The sequence below is a fragment of the Chiloscyllium plagiosum genome, unplaced genomic scaffold (genome assembly GCF_037043375.1).
Source record: "Chiloscyllium plagiosum isolate Xiang-an unplaced genomic scaffold, Cpla_swu_hap1 HiC_scaffold_30, whole genome shotgun sequence".
Lineage (NCBI taxonomy): Eukaryota > Metazoa > Chordata > Chondrichthyes > Orectolobiformes > Hemiscylliidae > Chiloscyllium > Chiloscyllium plagiosum.
The window spans coordinates 47,411,971-47,434,938 of NW_028270168.1; the positions used below are offsets into that span (position 1 = coordinate 47,411,971).

Sequence of the window (22,968 nt, forward strand, 5' to 3'; positions counted from 1 at the left end):
CCCACCCCCACTTCACAATCACAGCCCCTCGCAACTCCACCCCATCCCAATCCCAGCCCCTCACAATCCCTGCCCCTTGCAATCCCACCCCATCCCAATTCCATCCCTCACAATCCACCCCATTACAATCCCACTCCCTCACAATCCCACGCTACCCCAATCCCAGCCCATCACAGTCCTAACCTCCACCCCCAAGTCACAATCCCAACTCCACCTCCCACTCCTACCCAATCCCAATGCCAATTTATATCCTCACCTCACAATCCTATCCACTCATAACAATCTCACCCTCCCACCCCCACCTCCCAATCCCAAACCTCAATTCCACCCCCCACCTCCCAAACCCACCCTTTTGCACTCCCAAACCCACCCCTCAATCTCTAAATCCAACCCCCCACTCCCAAACCCACCGTTCCACACTCCCAAACCCACCCCAACCTCTCAATCCCACCCCACCACTCCCAAACCCACCCCCCACTCTCAAACCCACCACTCAACCTTCCAATCCCAGACTCCTCCCAACCTCCCATTCCCAGACCCCTCAACCTCCCAATGTCACTCGCCCCAACCTCCCAATGTCACTCCCTCCAACCTGCCAGTTCCAGCCTCCCAACCACCCAATCCCAGCACTCCTCCACCTCCCAATCCCAGACCCCTCCCAACCTCCCAATCCCAGCCCCCCAACCTCCCAATTCCCCTCCCCCAACCTCTCAATCCCATGCCTCCAACCTCCCAATCCTACTCACCCAACCTCCCAATTCCATCCCCCCCAACCTCCCAATCCCACACCTCCAACCTCCCAATCCCACTCTCTCCAACCTCACAATCCCACTCCTTATAACCTCCCAATCCCACACCCCCAACCTCCCAATCCCATCCCCCAACTCCTAATCCCATCCCCCCAACCTCCCAACCCTACACCCCAAACCTCCCAATCCCATCCCCCAACCTCCCAATCCCACACCCCCAACCTCCCAATCCCACACACCCAACCTCCCAATCCCACACACCCAACCTCCCAATCCCATCCCTCCAACCTCCCAATCCCACTCCACCAACCTCACAATCCCACCCCTCATTTTCCCAATCCTATCCCCCAGCCTCCCAATCCCATTCTCCCTTCCCAATTCCATGATGACTTCACAAGCCCACCTCCTACTCCTCGATCCTACCTCACTGCCTTGCTCATGATATAGTTATTCTGTTTTCCAATACTAATGTGAAAATAAAAGGTCAGAATGATGAAGTTAAGAAAAATACAATTTATTAAACAAAATATTCCAATGGAAGATAAATTTTGTATTTTTACATGTTACAAAGAAAATGTTATCACAACAGCATTTCTTTTATACAGAGAAGGACATTTCACAGCCTTTCATTTCATGATCTCAAGAAGTCCCATAGACAATTCAATACACTTTTGTGAAGAGCTGTTATTAATGCAAATAAAGTAAATGTTGCATTTTATAGTGTCTTTCACAGCCACCAGATATCCCAAACATATTTACAGGCAATGAAGTTATTTTTTAGAATTGTAGTTACTGATGTAGTGTAAGGAAGACGGCAGCCAACTTTGCAACAGATTTCCATAAACAGCAATAAGTAAATATTTAATAAACAGACTTAGTGATTTTGTTTGACCGAGACTGTGGGGAAAGTCCCTAGCATTCTACAAAATAGTTTCATGGTCTTTTTCACATTCATGAGAGAGGATCAACATGGTTTTGTTTTAACAGCCCATCAAAAAGATGGCAATTCCATCAGTGCAGTGCTCCTTCAGTACTGTACCGGGAGCAGCAGTCTGGGTTTTGCGCATGAGTTTCTGGAGTGGGGTTTGGGACAATGCTGACATTTAGGCAAGAGTGCTACTACCACTGAGCCATAGCTGAGACTGGACGATCCAAACTGAGGGCCGCAAGGTGTCACTGTTTCCAGTACTGAAAGGTGGGTGCTTCTCAGAGGGTTGGATTGGATAAGAAGCAGAAGCAGGAATAGGCCAAATGACACAAAACCAGAAATAGCGGGAGAAACTCAGCAGGTCTGTGGACAGAAAGCATAGCCAATGTTTTGGGTCCATTGACCTTTCTTCAGAACTGGCGAATTGACCATTGAAGCTTTCTCTGCCATTCAACAAGATCATGTTGAACTCCAATGTCAATGTCACTTTCCAGCAGTATCTCCATATTCCCCAGTGTCCAAAAATGGATTGATCTCAGCATAAACTTCCAGATTCCCCTGGTAGAGAGTTCAATAATTCACAACTCTTGGAGTGAGAAACTTTCTCATCTCAGGGTGAACAACCTCTCAGTATTTACCTGTCAACGCCTTAACAGACTTTACAAATTTTGAATTCGCCAATTTGGGACTGCTTTCCATGGAGAAGATTTGAAAGAGCTACTCAAAAGGAAGGGAACAGAGTTGATCGGGACAAACGTGCTCCCATTGCATTGGAATGACCGAAAAGCAGAGGGCACAGATTTAAGGCAACAGGTAAATAAAAAGAACACACAAGAGAAATTTTCTAATGCAGCGAGTGACTGTGACATGGAAGTGATGTCTGAGGATGTAGTGGAGGGAGCTTCGATCAAGGTGTCCAAGAATTGTTACCTAAAAAGCAACAGTTTGCAGAATCAGAGGGTGAAGGCTGGGGATGGCATTGCTCATTCAGAGAGACAATGCTGACATCATGGGCCAAATGGCCTCCTTCTCTGCTGTAACAATTCTATGATTCTGCTTCGATCAAGTCACACCACATTACGAAGTAGGGTGGTGCCAACAGAGTGGGTTCAATTCCTGCACTGGCTGAGGTTACCATGCAGGACTTTCTTCTTACCCTCTCTCCCTTGTTTGAGGTGTGGTGACCCTCAGGGTAAACTACCACCAACCACCTCTCTTTCATGACAGAGCAGCTGATGGTTCCAGTCGGATATAGCGATTACCGTGTTCTTTTAAACTCCAGAGGAACAGGAGCCAGTTCTATGCAATGTCATGAGTCAGGATACTAGGCTAAAGAATGAGTTTGTCTTTTTAATGACTTGTAGGAGAAAGTGAGGACTGCAGATGCTGGAGATCAGAGCTGAAAATGTGTTGCTGGAAAAGCGCAGCAGGTCAGGCAGCATCCAAGGAGCGGGGGAATCGACGTTTCGGGCATGAGCCCTTCTTCAGGAATGAGGAAAGTGTGTCCAGCAGGCTAAGATAAAAGGTAGGGAGGAGGGACTTGGGGGAGGGGTCCTGGAAATGCGATAGGTGGAGGGAGGTCAAGGTGAGGGTGATAAGGTGAGGGTGATAGGCCGGAGTGGGGGTGGGGGCGGAGATGTCAGGAAGAAGATTGCAGGTTAGGAAGGTGGTGCTGAGTTCGAGGGTTGGGACTGAGACAAGGTGGGGGGAGGGGAAATGAGGAAACTGGAGCCTTCGTGAAGAGCGCCTCATCTTCCACCTAGGAACCCTCCAACCACAAGGGATGGACTCAGATTCCTCATTTCCCTATCACCCTCACCTCCAGCAACACATTTTCAGTTTTTAATGACTTGGCCAAACGTCGTTCTTCCACCAACATTAATAAAGCAGCACAACTGGTCAGCTACCTCCAGCTTGAGGATCTTGCCACGCAGCTCCTGGGCAGATTGGCAGCAGATCAAAACAAGATCCTCTCCAAGTGTCAGCCGTATGGGTGGTGGCAGGTCAGAGTCACTGAAAGGAAGACTTGCTGGATTGACTGTGCCTGGCCTATTCTCTCACTGTCACAGAACAAGGGCACAAGCTACTGCTGACATTTACAATGTACTGTTTAGAAGAAAATGCAGGGAAAATTAAAATCCTTCACAGAAGGAACTGTGGGAAGGCTGATGGCAAATGTCATGGATTTTGAATCCATTGAAATGATTAGGTGAGAAAAAGGATTCTTATCTGGAAAGATAAATCTCGATAAGTTAGTGGATGGGGTTGAAAAACATTAAAAAGGGAACTGAACCCCTCTCTCGCAATTAGGCCAAAATACAAAGAGGCTTCAGTTGGATGTAGCCTGGGACAGACCGCATTCAAATCTGGGAGTCTCGCTAAATAGGTCCTGAATTCATCAGAATAATGCTGGTTCATAAAAGTTCAACTGTGAGGACCCATTGTTTAGATACGGACCATATAACTTTGCAAATATAAGTAAAGGGTGTGATCTGACTGCAAGTCTCAAGTGGTAAAAGGATTTGATAGGATGGATAAAGTGAATCTCCTCTCTCTGCTGAGGGAATACATGGCAAGACAGGATAATCGCCTTTTTGAAATTAGGCCATTCAGGAGGAGAGCAATTAATGAGTTGAAGTGAGACAGTCTGCAATCCTAGTGGGAAATTGAGCACTTTTCAGGAATTTAGATCACCTACAGAGAATATTTATTATTTATGTTGTCTTCTACACATTCTCCTACAACATCAGAAGCTGTGGGTCCTGCTGGTTATGTGTAATGTAAACAATTGCACGATCATACACACACATCCCAGTCATCGAACCAGCACGAGGTATGAACATAACATGTTTCCAGCTATGAGATGTTGCACAGTGGGTTAAATAAATCTGCAATGGGTGCAGCTCTGAGATTAAACTTGTGGCACAGACAGCTGTAACACTTCTTGCAGTGGGAGACAGTCTGCAGCACCCAACTCTGCTCTCTCACTCTCAGGATGAACCTGTCGCTGGCATCTCTATCAGTTCATGGATCATGGTATTTAGTGTAGCCCCGGGCTGAGGCCAAGTCTTGTCTCGGAAACTGAGCAGTGGGTTGGCCAGTGCCTACATCTTGCCGTTCATCTTCCTGTGGGAGCAGATTGCAGCCCAGAGTCTGCACAGCATTCCACCCCTAACACAGAAAGACATCCTTTAGTGAGTGTGGAGACAGATCCTGTCCTATATAAGTACACAGTGCTCTCTACATGCATTGCTGCATATGAACCCATACACATACATATACGCCCAAAGCATTTTGGAAGCAGGGCACTGACCATTAGACACTTCTTTCTGGTATTAACTGGGGAAATGCCCCATCACACATTTCCAATGTAGTGCCATCTACCTTCACCATCCCGGGTAAAGTGGGCAACAGCACTAATGCCACTGACCACTTTCCATCAACAGTGTTGCGTAAGGCTATTTCAGGCAGCTCAAACCTCTGCTCAATGACTAAAGTTAAATAGCAAAGGTTCATCAGTTCGTCCAATCTCCTGGAACCTCTTATAACCACAGAACATTTTGAAAATAAAGCCATTATTCTGACCACCTCTTATCCAAGATAATGTATACACGTATTATCAAATTGAGATGCGTCTGACTTATCCTGCGAGCAATTTCAAATTCTGAAATGTAATGATTATTACAATTAGGGAGTAAGTAAGTATCACTTATTCCGGCTTTCTCTCACAATGCACATTGCTAATCTCCAATCACTGTCACTTTTTGCCTGTCAAAAATTCTGAATCCCATCTTAATTAGTACATGTGATGATGGCTTGATTTTAAATTACCATTCAATAATATCAGCTTCCAGCCATTTAATTCGTTAATGACACTTAAAATGAATAAATCAGTGTCTTTGAACTAGCAAAGAAAGGTACTTATGTCTCCAATTGTAACTTAAGATGATACTGGCCATCCTGTATCTTAAATCCTTTCCTAAATCTTATGGTCTTATCCAGGGTTAGGGGTAGAAGGCAGGAGAATGGGGATGAGAAACAAACCAGCCAGGATTGAATGGGGGAGCATACCCGATGGGCTAAAGGGTCTAATTCTACTACTCTATCTGATGGTATTATGGCCATGTTATATTGTGCAGTACGCAATGCCAGCACGTCATATTTACACATATTCTCCCACAATATGCAGCGTGATGGTACTGTGGCTTGAAGAGGTGTATTTTATTCTGGTTATTTTTGAAGAGAGGTTTTAAGGCCCAGCTGGAAAGCGGAACTGCTAGAGTAAATTACAGGCCTTGGGATTTTCTTTTAACAATTGGACCAATAGAAGCAACCTGAATGGATGTGGTCAAACTCCCACAGATCCAGGAGTTTTAGTTTAGCTTTCTGCAGTTGCTGTTGGGTGTTGAATATGTAGAAGCGATTTACTTTCTCCTCTCAGCTTCAGCCAAAATCTGAGGGGGTTCTCTTCCTAGTCCATTGGAGTTGCATGTGAGACAATCTGTTTTCATAATTTGCCTTTTGCCAAGAGTGAGTTTACAGGATGCTACTGTAACAGTTGAACAGTTAATACTTACTGTATCTATTGTTCTGTTAAGTCTTCTAATAGAGTTCAGTTACTTCAGTTCTTTCTTTCTTTCGGTATACCTTAATTATAGGGCGTCACAATGGTTCAGTCGTTAGCACTGCTGCCTAACAGCACCAGGGACCTGGAGTTCAATTCTAGCCTCGGGTGACTATCTGTGTGGAGTTTGAACAATCTCCCTGTATCTGTGCGGGTTTCCTCCCATAGTCCAAAAAGATGTGCAGGTCAGGTGAACTGGCCATTCTAAATTGCCCGTAGTGTTCAAGGATGTGCAGGTTAGGTGCATTAGTCAGAGGTAAATCTAGAGTAATAGGATAGGGGAATGGGTCTGGGTGGGTTACTCTTTGGAGGGTCAGTGTGGACTTGTTGGGCCAAATGGCCTATTTCCACACAGTAGGGATTCTATAGTGGATTAATACAATGTGTGTTTGCTTTAAGTCCAGTAGTTTGAACAATCAAATTGCATCTGGAATGCAACACCTTACATTTACCTATAAAATCAGATAAAGTGAGAGCCTAAACTATCTTCTGAATATCTTGAGGGGGTTTGGTCTAGTCCATAGTAGCAATGTGGGCTGGTTTCTGGATATGGACACCATTGGAAAGGTCAGCAATTTTTATCTGTTTGCAGAGAATCTGCTGGTGTGCGCCTCCCTCTTGAACTACTGCAGTTCCTATGGTGTTGGTGCTCCACTCATAGTGTACCTCAGGCTGCTGATCCAGTCTCAATGATAACACAGCGATATGCGTCTAAATCATGGTGTGCAATTAATTTCAGCACTTAATTGATGGTTGGCAGAAGGCTGATAGAACAGCAACTGCCTTGGTTAGACTAACCGTCTCTTCGCAGATGGGTAATATTTGTGCCACACAAGTGCCAGACAATGCCCAACAAGGGAGAAACCAATCCTCCCATCTTGACATTCAATCACTTTACCATTGCTCAATCCCCCGCCATCAATATCCCTGGGGACTACCAGAATTTCACCATATAACCACTGTGGCTACAGGAGTAAGTCATACTGCGGTGAGTAACCCACCTCCTGACTCACCCACTATCCACAAGGTACAAGTGTGAGGGAATACTCCCCACTTGCCTGGATGGGGGCAGCTCCAACAACACTCAAGAAGCTCGACACCATCCAAGAAAAACTGCCCACTTAATTTATTTCCACTACTTTCAAAACTCTCCTTCAACCACCAATGCACAAACGTAGCAATCTATACCAAGTACAAGATACTTAATGCTAACAAATTGCATATCAAGTCTCCTTTAACAACACTTTACAAACCTGTGACCACCACCATTTAGAAGCACAATGCATGAGAAACCTACCACCTACAAGTTCACTTCCAAGCTACTTACCATCCTGACCTGGAGATATGTCACTGTCCCTTCGGTGACACGAGGTCAAAATCCTGGAATCCCTCCCTCATGGCATTGTGGGTCTACCTACAATATATGGACTGAAGCAGTTGAAGAAGACAGCTCAACACCATCTTTCTTTTTGCCCTCCTGGAGAGGTTTCCCATGGGAGCTATTTGAAAAAGCAAAGAATTCTCCTTGTATCCTGTCCCAATATTTATCCCCTTAAAAAAACAGATTATTTGGCCAATCGGACATCACCTATTTATGGGAGTTTGTTCAGTGCTGCTGCATTTCCTACATTACTGCAGTGAGTATACTTCTTTCTATCATTGAGAAGTGCCTTTGGCCATCCTAACATCACAGAAGCAGCTATATAAATGCAGGTTTTTCTACAATGACAGCTCATGAAATAAGAAGTAGAAACAACAGCAGATCCCTTAAACCTGCTCCACTATTTAATAGATACGTGGCACATCTGATTGTGGTCTGAACACCATTTTCCTGCTTGCCACTCCTCATAGTGTTTGACGTTTTTCAATATTAAAAATCTATCTAACTCAGCCTGGAATATATTCAATGATTCAGCCTCCCCTGCTGTCGGACAAGCGAATTCCTGAGGTAAACAATTCCTGTGGTGAAGAAATTCATCCTTATCTGCAGCTTAAATGGGAGACAACTCCTTAAACTGTTACCCCCACAGGAGGAAACATCTTGCCAGCATCTACCCAGTTAAAACACCTCAGGATCCTGACAATGCTTTGATAAAATTGCCTCTCATTCTTCTATGCTCCTGTGAAAGAATAACAGAAAATGCACGCACACTTAGCGCATGTGCATGCACACTCTCTCTCTCTTGGCATTTACTCATTTCATATATATATGCACATGAGAACAACAAACACATCAATAAACAGTCACATAAAAGTTCTTTGAACTGACAAATCCAAACATTCAGCGAACTTGCTGACACAAGAATACAAACAGACTTGCCCAGCAATCTCCTCAGCATGTAAAGCAGTGAAACTCAGACAACAAAAGGCAAGGAATGACCACATCATGCAGTACAGCAGTGTTTAATCAAAACCCACGCACATTGTTTGGGGAGCGGCCAGCCATGCCATTACGCAACCTCTGTGAAAATTTCAGAAGCTCGGCTGTTCCAATTCAAGGGACCAATGGGAAGTTGAGAGGGAAAGGAGGTAAATCCAGTGTAAGTGGGACCATATTCCCAAGTAAACAATGCAAACATATCGACATGATTAGAACTCATATTACACCACCCCTCATAATAGTTCTTGCGAAGCATGGGGACAATTACATGGGATTAATGGATTGTGTTTTGTTTGTTTGGAATGGATTGTGCGCACTTGCATCGGAACTAAATCCTCGGAATGTCTCTCATTTCCCCGAGCCTGACTCTGCATGTGGCTTCTCCCTTTCCAAGGACACAACGACAGGTTGGAACTCAGGGGAAGAAAGGAGTGACTTATGGAATGGTATGGTGTGGGTTGTGGATAGTTGCTCTTCCTGTCGGGTCACTGTGCAGCTTCACCAAGATTGGAGCTGGCAGAGGTCTCCGTATGGTGAGGTACTGAGCCACGACAGATGAGAAAGTTCCCAGAGCCGGTTCCCCGACTGTGTGAATTGAACTGATCTCATCAAGAACAGCTGCGATGTCTAATTGATATCCTTGGGCTAAGGAGGAGGAACATTAACCAGTTTTCCTACTCCTGATAAAAACACGCATGTGAAGGCTGCCTAAGGCTCTCCTTCTCATGATTAAACACTCCCCGTCAAGATTCACACTTGTTAAAAGAATGACACCAGGGTAAGATACTGAACACAGACTGAATAGCTTCAGAAACAGAGGCAGTGGGAATAAAAAATGAACCGCAAATACACCTAGAGAATGGAGTGGGCATTGAATATAACAATGTGCACCAGCTTACTGCTTGTGTGTGTGCATTAGGCAAGTGGTATATGTGCAGTTGTAGAGTACACTAGGCAGGGAGTGGCTATTTGACTTTGAAACGGTATCGGCTCCAATTCTGAGTAGGCTTGACTTAGGTAATGCTAGGATCAACCTTGTGCCAGGCCCAAAGGATGCCCGTGTGTGGCAGAGGGCAGAGGGGCCAGGTGCCAATGGACTTCAGTCACAGCCAGCTCCTTGCGAACAGAACTGGAGAAAACATTTGGGGCAAATTTAAAAAAAGGTCTCAATATTTCAAAAACCATTTCTTACAATGAAGGGAAGGGAAGAGTTCGTTTTCAGCCATTGAGCAATGAAGATTGTCCTCAGTGAGGCCTGCAGCCAGTGTGAAGCCTGCCTCAGGGGCTCCTGGGAAAAATGGACAATCTCTGTCTTTCCTAGCCCCTCTAACTCTGGAACTTGGGGAGACTCTGAGACTGATTTTATCTGTTTCAGCTCCTGATTGAAAAGGTTACCCTCTAGCAGGCTGACAAATCAAAGCTCTCCTTGTCCAAAATGTTCAAACATTGTTGGACCTCTGACACAAAGTGGGAAAATTCTCTTCTTCAGCTCAGGTTATGCCACTCATGTGGTAAACTGCAGCCTCTAGTGGAGTAAAGTCAAACAAGCTTCAGTTTTGGATAAAATTGGGATGCATTCGGGAAAGAGGCAAATTGAGTCTGAGAACTCAGTATGTCAGGCAGAGTACAAAAGTAAATTACTGCAAAAGCTGGACAACTGAAAAATAAATAAATAAGCTGAAGGTGCTCAGGTCAGGTAACATCTGTGGAGAAAAGAAGAGTTGACATTGCAGGTCGAGATGAGCTATCGTGAATTAAAAGCCATTGACCCAAAACCTTTAGCTCACCTTCTCTCTGCAGACACTACCTGACCTGCTGAGCACTTTCACTGCCTCTTGTCCTTGACACTTTGAGCAGTGCTCTCAATCAATGCTAGTGCATCACACTAGCATTGAGCTGCTTCAGCTAACACTCTGTACCTGAGTGTTAAATTTGACTTCCACACTAGTGCAAACCAGGCAATAGCCAATCCACAGTGTTTTCCGTTTCGTGTGATTCTCTCTCTCTGATCACATCAGTGGGGTTGATGTGACATGAGTGTCTGACTCATTATCACCTGTTCCGCACTAACAGGGAAAATCAGTTTCAAACCCGTGATTTTCTTTGTGCTCATAATGCCGAGGGAGGAGTCCATGATATACAATCAAAAGAAATAATGTACATTTACATAACATCTTTCACATCCTTGGGATGTCTCAAAGTGATTTACAGACAGTTGATTGTTACATAAGTGACTCTTCCCCGCTGTTATCTGACTTATGAACGGACCCCCTCATATATTAGAGTTGATCTTTCTCTGTACCTTCTCTGTAGCTATAAGACTACATTCTGTATTCTGTTCTATTACCCTAAAGTACTTATATAAGGTATGATTTGCCTGGATAGCACGCAAAACAATACATTTCACTGTGTCTCGGTACATGCGACAATACGAAATCAAATCAAATCAAGCAGTTAGCCCCTATGCGTTAACTGACGTCACAAGATGTGCAACTGAATATAAAGGTAGTTTTGAGGGGGGCTATATGTCTCTAAGTCTTTAGCCTTCTGTGGTAAGTCCAATGTAGCAAAACAATAATGTGCCTTCAGTCTCAACTCTAGCCTGAGGGCTCATAATGGACTCTTGCATCTCAGATGTAGCTAGTTATTAAATACTATGTAATAAACCAGCTCAGTTTATTAAGACTGAGCTTTTCTTCTGCCAAAGACTTTGTGTGGACATCTCAGGTGGTGCTGGCCACACATAAGGGTTACTTTTGGAAATATAATCTGGGAAACATGATACCCAAGACATACATACCGAGATTCCACAAATACTAACAGGAAAATCAGCAGCTAATCAGCCTTTAGTGAGGTTAGTTAAGAATAACAGCTAGAACAATAGTTTTAATGCCACCATTGAATCTTTGATAGAAATCTGAATAACTGGGGTGCCAGTGTAATGCCTCCTTTGACTGTGTAGCACTGGGGTGTGAGCCTGTAGAGGTTACAGTGCTGTATGAATCCACAAGCTTCTGACTCAGGCACAAGGTTGTCATCATGGTGCCACTGTTCAGCAGGAATGTGAATGCTGTTTACAATTCAACCTGAAATTTAGGAATAACAACTGAACACCAAATCCAGCCACAGCTCTTACCTGATCTGGGCGTATTTCAAATCATCTCTTGTGGCATCAGTCAGAAGATCTTGCAGTGTGTACCCATTAGCCACAATCTGTAACATGAACGTGAGACAGCACTAGAGTCACCATGAAACATATATCTCTGACCATGGAGCCCCTTGTCCTTCCTTCTCTCTCCTGATAACTTGGTGCTGTTTCATGAGCTCCAGCATCCTCTGATAACTTCTGCCAAGTAGACCATCTCCAAGTAGTAAGTGAAGCAGGCAGTACCATTGGTTATTTAATGTTAGGCGTTCCACCCAACCCGGAACCTGCAGCTGTGACAAACACTGAGCTTCCAGTTACCCGCCACTTCAACACACTACTCTATTCCCTGGCCAACAGCTCTGTCTCAGGCTTGCTGCAGTGATCCAGTGAAGCTCAGCTCAAGCTGGAAGAATAGCATCTAATTTTCTGCTTGGGAACTCTACAGCCTTCTGGACTCAATATTGAGTTCAACAGTTTTAGGGTTTGAGGCACCTTCTCCCTTGCCCTAAGCCCAACTCTCACACACTAGGCCTTGTTATCACATGGTCTGCTGTTACACACAACCCATTGTTAGCCGCTAGCAGTCTCCATGTGCATCATTCTTCAAAGGTGACTGTTATCCACTTCTCTGTCTGTCCAACTATTACTCTCTCTCTTTGGGCTCTACCTCCACCTATCATTTACTCCTTACACCCTGCCCCATCCTTTCCTATGCATAAACTTTTTCCTAGCTACCATCAATTCTGAAGAAGGGTCACTGGATCTGAAATGTTAACTCTGCTTTCTCTCCACAGATGCTGCCATCTGAGCTTTTCCAGCAGTCTCGGTCTTTGTTTCTGGAACCTGCACACATCGGAGTTGTTGGTGAGGCGGGTTTTGCTCTAACTAGGTAAGTGGAGAAACTCAACAGTGACCCTGACTGGAAACAGCTTACTCAGACCAAGCAGTGAACTCAGTCTGTGTGGCTCAGTATCTCACTGCTGTAGCTGGTCTGGTGACTGCAAGAGCAAATCGGACGAGACAAGATCAGATCAGATCTATCATCAACTCGCAACAACTCTCTCGCTGCAGTTGGATAAATAGGGGCAGCTTCCAGTAACCTCCCTACCTGAGCCACACCGACCTCATAAGACCCAGAGGAATCCCACCTCCTGCAAGGAGACAGATTTTCTGAGGGAGGCACATTCAGCTTGTTGGGTTTTAGAACAAGAAGTGGTAGTTTTAAGATAAGGGCTGGCAGATTTAAAACAGAAATGAGGAGAAATTATTTCTCTCAAAGGATTGTGGATCTATGGAATTCACAGCTCCTGTGTCTGGTAGATGTTGGCACACTGAGTAAATTTAAGGAGCAAATAGACACGTTTTTAATTAGTAACAGGTTGGGGAGTGGGCAGGAAGGATGAGATGAGATCAGCCGTGATCCCATTAAGTAGTGGTGCAGACTCCATTTTGTGAGTCATGTTACAAGCAGCAAAGGGGAGACGGTCATAACAAATGGTAAACCTTCAGCATGGGCAGGAATTGGGGCAAAACATTTCCTTCAGGTTAGTGGATGTGAAAACTCGATTGCGATCTGGGTTAGGGTTAAATTCTGTTCCTGGATACTGTGAGCACAAACACAGAGAGCTCCTGTTGGAGCACATCCAATTCCTCAGTATCAACTCAATGATCTATTGCCCGAGACAACCTATACGCCACTGAGATCTCCAGAACGATGATTCTGAAGCTCAGTTACTCCTCTATTCTGTGGAGAGAAATCCAAGGAACACACAGAAGGTTAAAGGATTGGGAAGATGAGAGAGTATTCCAGGAAATCAAGGGGCTGAATTGCCTATAGCTGCTCCTAGTTCTTATCTAACTGAGATCAAGCTGGCACTTTGCTGATGTATGCCTCAGCATTTTTTTTTTCTTCTTTCTCTTTCTCCTCACAAACCCCACACTATCACCAAACAGCGGTACTGCTTATTTTCCTCAACACCCATGTAGCGTGTGTGCAGATGTAGGACACAGTGAAGATGCCTCAGCATTTTATTGGACACTGCTGGGCTGGAGCTGCCCTCATCAGTGGAGAAAAAACTCCTTCTTCAAGTGGGATCATGAGCATTGAAATGAAATCCAAAGTCTGTTAAAACCACAACAATTTACTTTGTCTGCAAATATCTTTGATGCAAACACTGTTGATTTGTCCGATAGATCAGTAACGCTGCAGAGAGCTGCCTAAGGGCCAGGGAGTACTGATAGGACTCAACATTGGCATTATACACATCATCAGTTAAACAGCGTATGTTTGAGAATTCCAGTGTCTGCTCACAGACTACTCTCAATTCCCCCAGGCTCCAGTCAAAAAGCAGAGCTTTACAGGATTTTATTATCGTGATAAGTACTTGTCATCTGGAAGCCAGGGAATGAGCATCTGTGAGTGGCTTCAGGCTGTGACTGTACCGTCGAACCCATCATCTATCAGTGTTTGCAATCAGAGAGCACCCAACAAGGACTGGTCCAAACGAAACCCAGTGCAGCTGGTCACTGATGCATCTAACTGCTGAGCACGGAAATGTAGATGTACACTCAGGAACTTATAATTGAAAATGCTGTTGACTTAACCGATGAGCTGAAAATGTGTTGCTGGAAAAGCACAGCAGGTCAGGCAGCATCCAAGGAACAGGAGAATCGACGTTTCTGGCATTGGCCTAACCAGGGTCAGTAAAGTGCAAAGGAAGGAAGGCTAGGTAACCAGTTCAGGGTGGAGCCATGACAGTGCTAACGGAAAGTCCTGAAGAAGGGCTCATGCCCGAAACGTCGATTCTCCTGTTCCTTGGATGCTGCCTGACCTGCTGCGCTTTTCCAGCAACACATTTTCAGTTCTGATCTCCAGTATCTGCAGTCCTCACTTTCTCCTCGAAGATTTAACCGATGACCCAGGATATACAGAGGTTTTCAAATGGCCTTACCTGATAGGACTGGCTGAAGGGCCATCAGCTAACTCGAGGTATTATAAAGTGAGAACAGAAAATGCTGGACACACTCAGGTCTGGCAGCACAGAGGGGATATTTCAGCTTGATGACTTTCCGTTAGCAGTGTCATGGCTCCACCCTGAACTGGTTGCCTCTCCCTCCTTCCTTTGCACTTTACTGATCCTGGTTAGGCCAATTCCCAAACCGCTCACTGCCTCTTCTAGCCCCAGCATTCTGTGCCTCACCACCTTTTCATACACGTGCTCCTAATCGGCAACACTGTGGATTTAAAGTTGTCATCGTTCAATTGTTCCACAGTCTGACCCATCCCTCTGCCCGGGAATACTGCACTGCTTCAATTCTGGCCTCTTGCATGTCTCTGATTTTAATCACTCCACTGCGGCTCCTTGGGCCTAAACAATGGAACTCCCTCCCTACCCCTCCATGCTCCTCTGCCTCACTCTCTTTTGGGACCCTCCTTCAAGCCCACACCTTTACCCAAGATTTTGGTCATCTCTCCTAGTGCTAATTTCTTTGTCTTGGTGTCCAAGTACCTTGGATTATTTTACTTTGTTAAAAGCATTATGTAAATCCAAGATTATTCCAATCATTATTCATTATATACACTCACAGGTCACTTGCAGGCAACTCAGAGAAAGGGTGGAGCCTCTGGCACTCTGTAACATCTAAAACCATCTCTCAATTTAAATACTTCTCTGTATAACACTCTACAGAAACCTCGGTAGCTCTTACCTGGTCAATTGTTCGTTGATCAACTTGAGTTGTTACCAGCCACCGTGTAAGTTCCTCGGTTTCAGAGTCTGCAGTAGTTGATCGGAAGTTGCAAAGAGCGGCTGAGTAGACATCTGGTCAAGAACATCAAAAGAAAATGTTAATAAGCAGTTTGTGCCAAATTCTGTGTTCACATTTCAGAGAGGGGCCTGATCTTCAACCAAGATGAAAACAAGGAGAATCAGGAAGCTCATACTTTCCTAATCGATCTCCAAACAACCTCTCTCTCAACCTACAGCTGGCTGAACCCATTTATTTCAAAGATGTTTCACATCGTCTACCCTATGAGCTAATTTAAAAAAAAACTCACAGAGATTTCCTTTCCCATTCCTCAGCTCATCATTCCTTGGTTTTGGGCCATTCTCTTCATCTGGATCAATCAGTCACCCACAAATCTGACAAACTTTAATGGTGTTGACTCAATGGCTCCTCTGGCCCAAAGAGGACATGTTTAATGTCCTTCGCTTCTCCTTCTAACTTACATTCCAATATCTGGAATCCCAGACCCTCCCCCAGTTTCCCACAGCAACTGAAGGGTAGTAATATCCTTTCTGGGATGTACTTGTCAACAGTGATCCAGGTCATAAAGCGAGAATATTCAAGGCAGAAAGAAATATGTCTATAAATTGGTGTTCAGACCCATCCAGTGCACGGTCACACTGTATTTGAATGTTTCAGATGCACAGTTGTACACTCCACCTCTTTTCTCAACACAGATCACACTAAGCCTCCTTCCTGTGGATTAGGGGAAGCGATGGCCTATTGCTGGACTCTTAGTCCAGAGATCCAAGTCACGTCCTGGGGACCCGGGTTCAAATCCCACCGTGGCAGATGGTAGAATTTAAACCCAATAAAAAAAATCTGGAATTAAGAGTCTAATGATGACCATGAAGCCACTATCGATTGTAGGAAAAATCCATCCGGTTCACTAATGCCCTTTAGAGAAGGAAACTGCCATTCAGAGTGCCCTGCCTGCAACAGTAGTGGACTCCCAACATTAAGGATTCTTGATGAAGGGCTTTTGCCTGAAACGTCGATGTTCCTGCTCCTCGGATGCTGCCTGGCCTGCTGTGCTTTTCTAGCATCACTCCAATCTTGACTCTAATCTCCGACATCTGCAGTACCCACTTCCTCCCCAAAATTAAGGGCATTTGAATGGTCATTGGATAAACATATGGATGATAATAGAATAGTGTTGGTTAGATGAGCTTTAGATTAGTTTCACAGGTCAGTACAACATCGAGGGCCAAATGGCCTGTACTGTGCTGCAACGTTTTATGTTCTATCCTTACCCAGTCTGGCTTACATATGACTCCAGACCCACAGCAATGTGGTTGACTCTTAACTGGTCTCTGGGCAATTAGGGATGGGCAATAAATGCTGGCCCAGCCAGTGATGCCCACATCCTGTGAATGAATAAAAAATACGGACCATCCACCATCCTCCCAACTCTGCTTCATGACCACGGGCAGAGTGACAGCAGCAACCATGACTCTGTCCTTAATTATATCCAGTCGCTGGTGATGGGTTGAGCAGAGGCCCAAACATTTGCAGTGTTCAGTGCATTCCACCAAAACACATCAACGTGGTCTCTCACCCTCCTGCTATCGGAACAATGGTACTAAAGGGTGCAGAAAAGATTTATAAGAATGTTGCCAGGGTTGGAGGGTTTGAGCTGAATAAGCTGGGGCTATTTTCCCTGAAGCATCAAAGGCTTAGGGGTGACCTTATAGAGGTTTATAAAATCAAGAACTGAAACTAGCATCTCCCATTCTAAAAGATGAAAGATTTAATCTGAAATTGTTTAATGTATCACATCTCCATGACACTGGACTCCTTCGGTTATAAATTCTGTGAGCATGATCTTATTCACCACAACCGCCTGATGAAGACGCAGTGCTCCGAAAGCTAGTGCTTCCAAAGAAAGCTGTTTGGACTATAACCTGGTGTTGTGTGATTTTTAACTTTGTCCACACCAGTCTAACACCGGCTGCTCCAAGTCAAAATCATGAGGGGCATGGATAGGGTAAATAGATAAGGTCTTAACCACAGGGCAGGGGAGTCCAAAACTAAGGGGCATAGGTTTACAGTGAGAGGGGCAAGGTTTAAAATAAAAATGCCAGGCAACTTTTTCACGCAGAGGGTGGTGTGTGTACGGAGTGAGCTGCCAGAGGAAGTGGAGGAGGCTGGTACAATTACAACATTTAAAAGGTGAGGATGGGTGGGTACATGAATAGGAAGGGTTTAGAGGGATATGGACCAAATGTTGGCAAATGGGACTAGAGTAATTTAGATATTTAGGTCAGCATGGACAAGTTGGACCGAAGGATCTGTTTCCGTGCTTTATGACTCTATGAATTTTTATTGGTGGTTAGAACAACATTTCTGTGGCGTTAGGAACACATGTACACTCCCCTCTCCCCCTACACCACCCCCACCCTCGTTCGGTGGCCTAAACCCCATACTACAGTCGAGATCGGAATTAGCTGCACAGTCTGTGTCAATGTTGACATTCCAGAATCCATTCCAAAAGAAGGGCAAAGAGAGAAATGTGTGTGTGTGTGTGAAAGAGAGAGAGAGAGAGAAAGGGGGAGAGCAAGTGGGAGAGAAACAGAGAGAGAGAAAGGGAGAGATAGAAAAAAGGAGAGACAGAGAGAGAGAAAGAGCGAAAAAGGGAGAGATAAAGAGAGAGAAAAAGGAGAAAGAGAAAAAGGTGGGGGAGAGAGAGAAAGACTGTGTGAGAGAAAGAGAGACAGAGAAAGAGGGAAAGAGAGACAGAAAGGGGGGACAGAGAGCATGAGAGACAGCATGAGAGAGAGCGAGAGAACGCATGAGAGAGAGCAAGAGAAAGAGAGCAAGAGAAAGAAAGAGCACAAGAAGGAGAGAGAGAAAGGAGGAGAGAGAGAAAGGGGAGAGAGAGAGTGAGAGAAAGCGGGAGAGAGAGAAAGTATGAGAGAGTGAGAGAAAGCGAGAGAAACAGAGAGTTAGAGAGAACTAATGCATTTGTTTTTGTTTGAGGGAGTAATGGTGGCCAACACAATGGGAGATCTTGGCTCTTCTTCTTGCTTGTAATTTTCAATCTCTAGCTGAGCGACCTGCTCCCTCACACCCTTTTGGAACATTTAAAATGCAAGAATCTACATCCCACCTTTCATCTCTCTTTGAAACCCATTTCTTTGGCACAGCATCCAGTAATGTCACATTTCAGTGAACGGCCTTGCAACGCAACTCTCTGAAAGGTGCTATACAAATCCAACAGGTTCACATAGTGTTGGACTTGACCCGACTTCTTGGAGACATCAGCGCTCTTGGCTGACCCTGATTACTTCCTTCTGGTGAGGGGGTGGATGGAGAGGGAGACCAGTAACATGTGCCACTGGAACAAGCTGCATCCAATTGCTAAGGGCACCATCCCAAGGTCTCATGCTGCAGTAGTAGTGTCCCTACCTCTGAGCCAGGAATCGGGTTCAAATCCCAACTGCTCCAGAGGTGTTCAATAAGATCTCTGAACAAGTCGATTGGCTAATACCAAATAGTTATATGGATGAAAAAGAAGGAAAAGAGATGGTCACTGGTGCGCCTAATCACCGGGTGTCACTACCAGCTTCAGAAACTGCTTTGAAATGGGAAAATGGAGGCAATGTGGTCAAACCAAAAGTATTCATGGAGAATTAGGTGACAGAAAACCATAGCTCCCTTCACACTCTGACAACAAGATTCATGTGCTTTCTGAGCATGGCTCAATATACAAGTCTTTCAACTTGAAGCATTTAAAAGGAATATGACTGAAAAGTACATTTCCACTTTGGAGTAAAGACAATTTTACACATTAGAGAAACTAAACGTCAGTACCTCCCTCACCCTCTAAAGGCAACAACACTCTCACTTTCCGTTCCCAGACTGACTGACCTTCCAGGAAACATGGGATGCATGAAGTCACTAAATATTCACCACAAACTCTCTCCGGGTTGGTAGTCACCTCTGCAGCCCACATTACACAATATTTGCACTGAAGTGGGTTACAGGGAATTCCATGAAACAGATCAGTTACTCAGCAGTGAGCGTGCGCAGCAGCCTTACCCACTTGGCTCTCTGCCAAACTGGCACACACACAGTGATCTCACTCTCTCCATACAGCTGCAGTCATGAAGTCTGCAGTTGGCACTGTGCCATCTCCCACCTTTTTTTAATGACGTTACTTCAAAGGAAAGTAGGGGAGAGTCTCACCAGCATTCCAGCTATTATCCCTCAATTAACAGGAGAGAGTGAGGACTGCAGATGCTGGAATACCAGAGTTGAAAAATGTGGTGCTGGAAAAACACAGCAGGCCAGGCAGCATCCGAGGAGCAGGAGAATCGACGTTTCAGGCATAAGAAGGGCTTATGCCTGAAACGTTGATTCTCCCTCAACTAACACCTTTGTAAACAGCCAATTGGGTCATTTGTGCTGTTTGATTGAACTCAAATTGGCTGATCCTACCCTCTAGCGTGGACAACACTTTGACAGAGAGAGAGGGCGAGAGAGAGAGAAAACAAAACTGTCTAGAGCCATCTGTAAGTGCTCGGTTTTAACAGTGGTTGATCTCAGACACAATCCCTTTCATGTTTTATCTCTCTCTTCCGTCTTAACCTGCCTCAGCAAATCCAAAAAGCTGAATATGTCACAACTTGACTATTGATAGGTACCTAGTGTTTTATAGGACAATGACAGATGGTAGAAAATTCTCTGACCTCGTTCTCCCTGCCTCATACGGCTGTCAGGCTTTATGTACCAAAATACAGAACCTCCCCACCCACCCAATAATAACTGTATTGGGAGATATGGCCAAGACACTCTGAAGAACCTACCTGCTCTACATTTAATAGAACTTCAGAATCCTTTACATCTACCCAAGAGATATATGGTTCCTTGGTTTAACCTGTCACCTGATCTCCAACTTCCTCAGAACCATACTACAGTTTCAGCAAGAATTATACTCTAGAATCAGCCACATCATTATAGAGATTTCCTGGGTGATGTTGAATTCTCTGGCAAAGAGGATGTTCAGTTCCAATATTTAGACTCTTCCGATATTTTGAACAACAAAATAGGTCCTACCTTCCTGATCTATCCCCAGCCCTGGCCCCACCCCTCACAGCAGTTTTCCACCCTGAGCCACAACACCCTGGGCTATCCCTGCAGCTAAATACAAAGCTGTCCCCCAGTCTTTGCACATGACCAGTGAAACAAAATGATGATGATGACTGCTCATCACGTGGAGGGCACTGGCAACCATAGGTTGGTTCAGGAGTGACCACGGTCCATTCTCAATCATCCTCAGTCCATGCAATGCTTCCACAATAGTCTGTCCCCATCAACTGACCTGAGGATTCTGATCTCTTTCGTAGTGACTTCAGGCTGTGGTCTTTCTGGTGTAGGGTTAGTTGTAGAAGTTGCTGGAACTCCCTCTCTTTCTCTGCAAGGTCTTCCAGGAGGCTGAAAGATTAAAGATCCAGTAGATAATCAGAGGTTTTTTTTTTGGTTAATTCTCCATCTTTTGTCTACTCATCCCAATGACAGGAGCAACGCAAGCACAGACCCAGAGGGAAATGAATTTCCTCACACAGGCCTCCCACAAAATTTAATCAGAAGTGCCTGCATTTATATAGAAACTGCCACATAGCGGAACAAGGTGGTTCACAAAAATATTATTGGACAAAAAAAATGTAATCGGGGCACAGAAGTGAGAACATGTGACCACAAATTTAAACAAATATGTAGTTTTGAACGAGCTGGCAAAAGGAGGCAAAGTAGAGAATAGACCGAAAGAGATGCAAGGAAGAAATTCACGAGTTGAGAGACTGGATAATTGTAGACACAGCTGCCTATTCTGAAGTGATAAACATCAGGGAAGTGCGAGAGGCCAGAACCTCAGCAATGCAGAGATCTCAAAGGGTTGTGAGGCTGCATGAGCTTACAGAGATCAGGAAGGATTGGAGGGATCTGCACACGTGGGTAGAATAGAAAATGATAATGAACATTGAAACTTTAAAAAGAAAATCTTGGCTTGGACTTCTGCCAGTTTTCAGTTCTATAAAATTTGGAATCTGAATAAACATAAACATTAGAAGTGTTTCAAGTGGAAATGTGAGAGTGGAGAGTTGAGTGGAGTTCATCTGAGACTGGGACTGAGATATCTGGTTGATTTGAACCAGAGTGCACAGGTAATCTTTGCTTGTTTCTGGTGCAGTGATAGTGGAGAGGAAGCTTTATAATATTATAAAATACCAACACTTTACAATTGTGGCTTTTACCACTCGGTACTGTCAATGAAATGGAACATTACAGAGCATTTAATCCACGTGAAGGTAATTACTTCTTTTGTCAAATGCATAGTTCTGAATTTAAAATAGCCAATATTACTAATCAAGAGACTCTGGTACATATCAATGCTGACACACTTAACAGCCACTGACATGAACACAGACATATCAGCAATGACTGACCAGTGTTCACATGATATAGAATTATTTTACGGAGTGTTTTCTCCTGAGCTTCTTCCAGCAGCTTCCTGGAGGCTAATCTTTTAATTCCCAGGGTAATCCGGGATGATTGCAACCCTCAATGCCTCAATGAAGGCATTATATGATCTTAACTAGACAAATGATACATCTTAATGTATCATCTAACAATCACTGCCCAGCTTTGTGTGTGAATCTTTGCATTGCATGTTCATTGCTTTGCAGTAAATCTTCCTGACTAAGAGGAGGTGGAATCAATAGAGTGGGATGATCTTACAGTAACACCAATCAAAAATTGGGATCAATTATCCTCATAGGAATGTCCTCTCTGAGATCAATTATCCTCACAGGAATACCTCCCCCCACCACCTCCCCTCACGGGGAATGGCTACCAACATAGTTAACCCTCATTGCGTATGAGCATAATGCCATGAATAAGACAGATTCACAGGGAACCTGCCACACTTGATTGGGCTGGAACCACTGCTGTTCTTTAAATGACTTGTGGTCACATCAAATACTGGGCAGGCCACAGCTCAGACTTGCCACAGTAAATTCTGCGAGAGCCCATTAAATGTCTTGGGATGATGGCTGCTTGATTTCTTTCATGGCCACACATTTACTGCGACACAAATTCCCTTTCCCATAAGCAATTCCTGCATGGCTCACTCTGAATGATACTAGTACCTTTGGGAGGTTAAATGGTGAGGACAAGTTGTTTAAACACAGTGTGCATTCTCCTGAGTTCAGGAGATTAAGGAGTGATCTGAATGAGGTTTTCAACAGGATAAATAGAGAGGAACTATTTTGTCTGTTGGGGACATCAAGAACCAGGTAACATCATCCGAAAATTAGAGCCAGCCCATTCAAGAGTGAAATCAGGAAGGGTATA

At 44.6% G+C, this 22,968-nt stretch overlaps 1 protein-coding gene across 2 annotated transcripts in view; it reads right to left on the reverse strand.

The window, feature by feature from the left end:
- Window positions 1-1,242: 1,242 nt before the first annotated feature.
- LOC122563748 (mitogen-activated protein kinase kinase kinase 5) overlaps window positions 1,243-22,968 on the reverse strand; it is a 172,836-nt gene continuing 151,110 nt past the window's right edge. For both annotated transcript variants that reach the window (XM_043717935.2, XM_043717937.2), the window contains 4 exons: window positions 20,939-21,051; window positions 15,538-15,650; window positions 11,818-11,894; window positions 1,243-4,848 (listed from right to left, as the gene is read on the reverse strand). In XM_043717935.2, coding sequence (XP_043573870.2) covers window positions 4,782-4,848; window positions 11,818-11,894; window positions 15,538-15,650; window positions 20,939-21,051 — 370 coding nt within the window. In that variant the 3' untranslated portion in view covers window positions 1,243-4,781. The remainder of the gene's footprint in view (window positions 4,849-11,817; window positions 11,895-15,537; window positions 15,651-20,938; window positions 21,052-22,968) is intronic.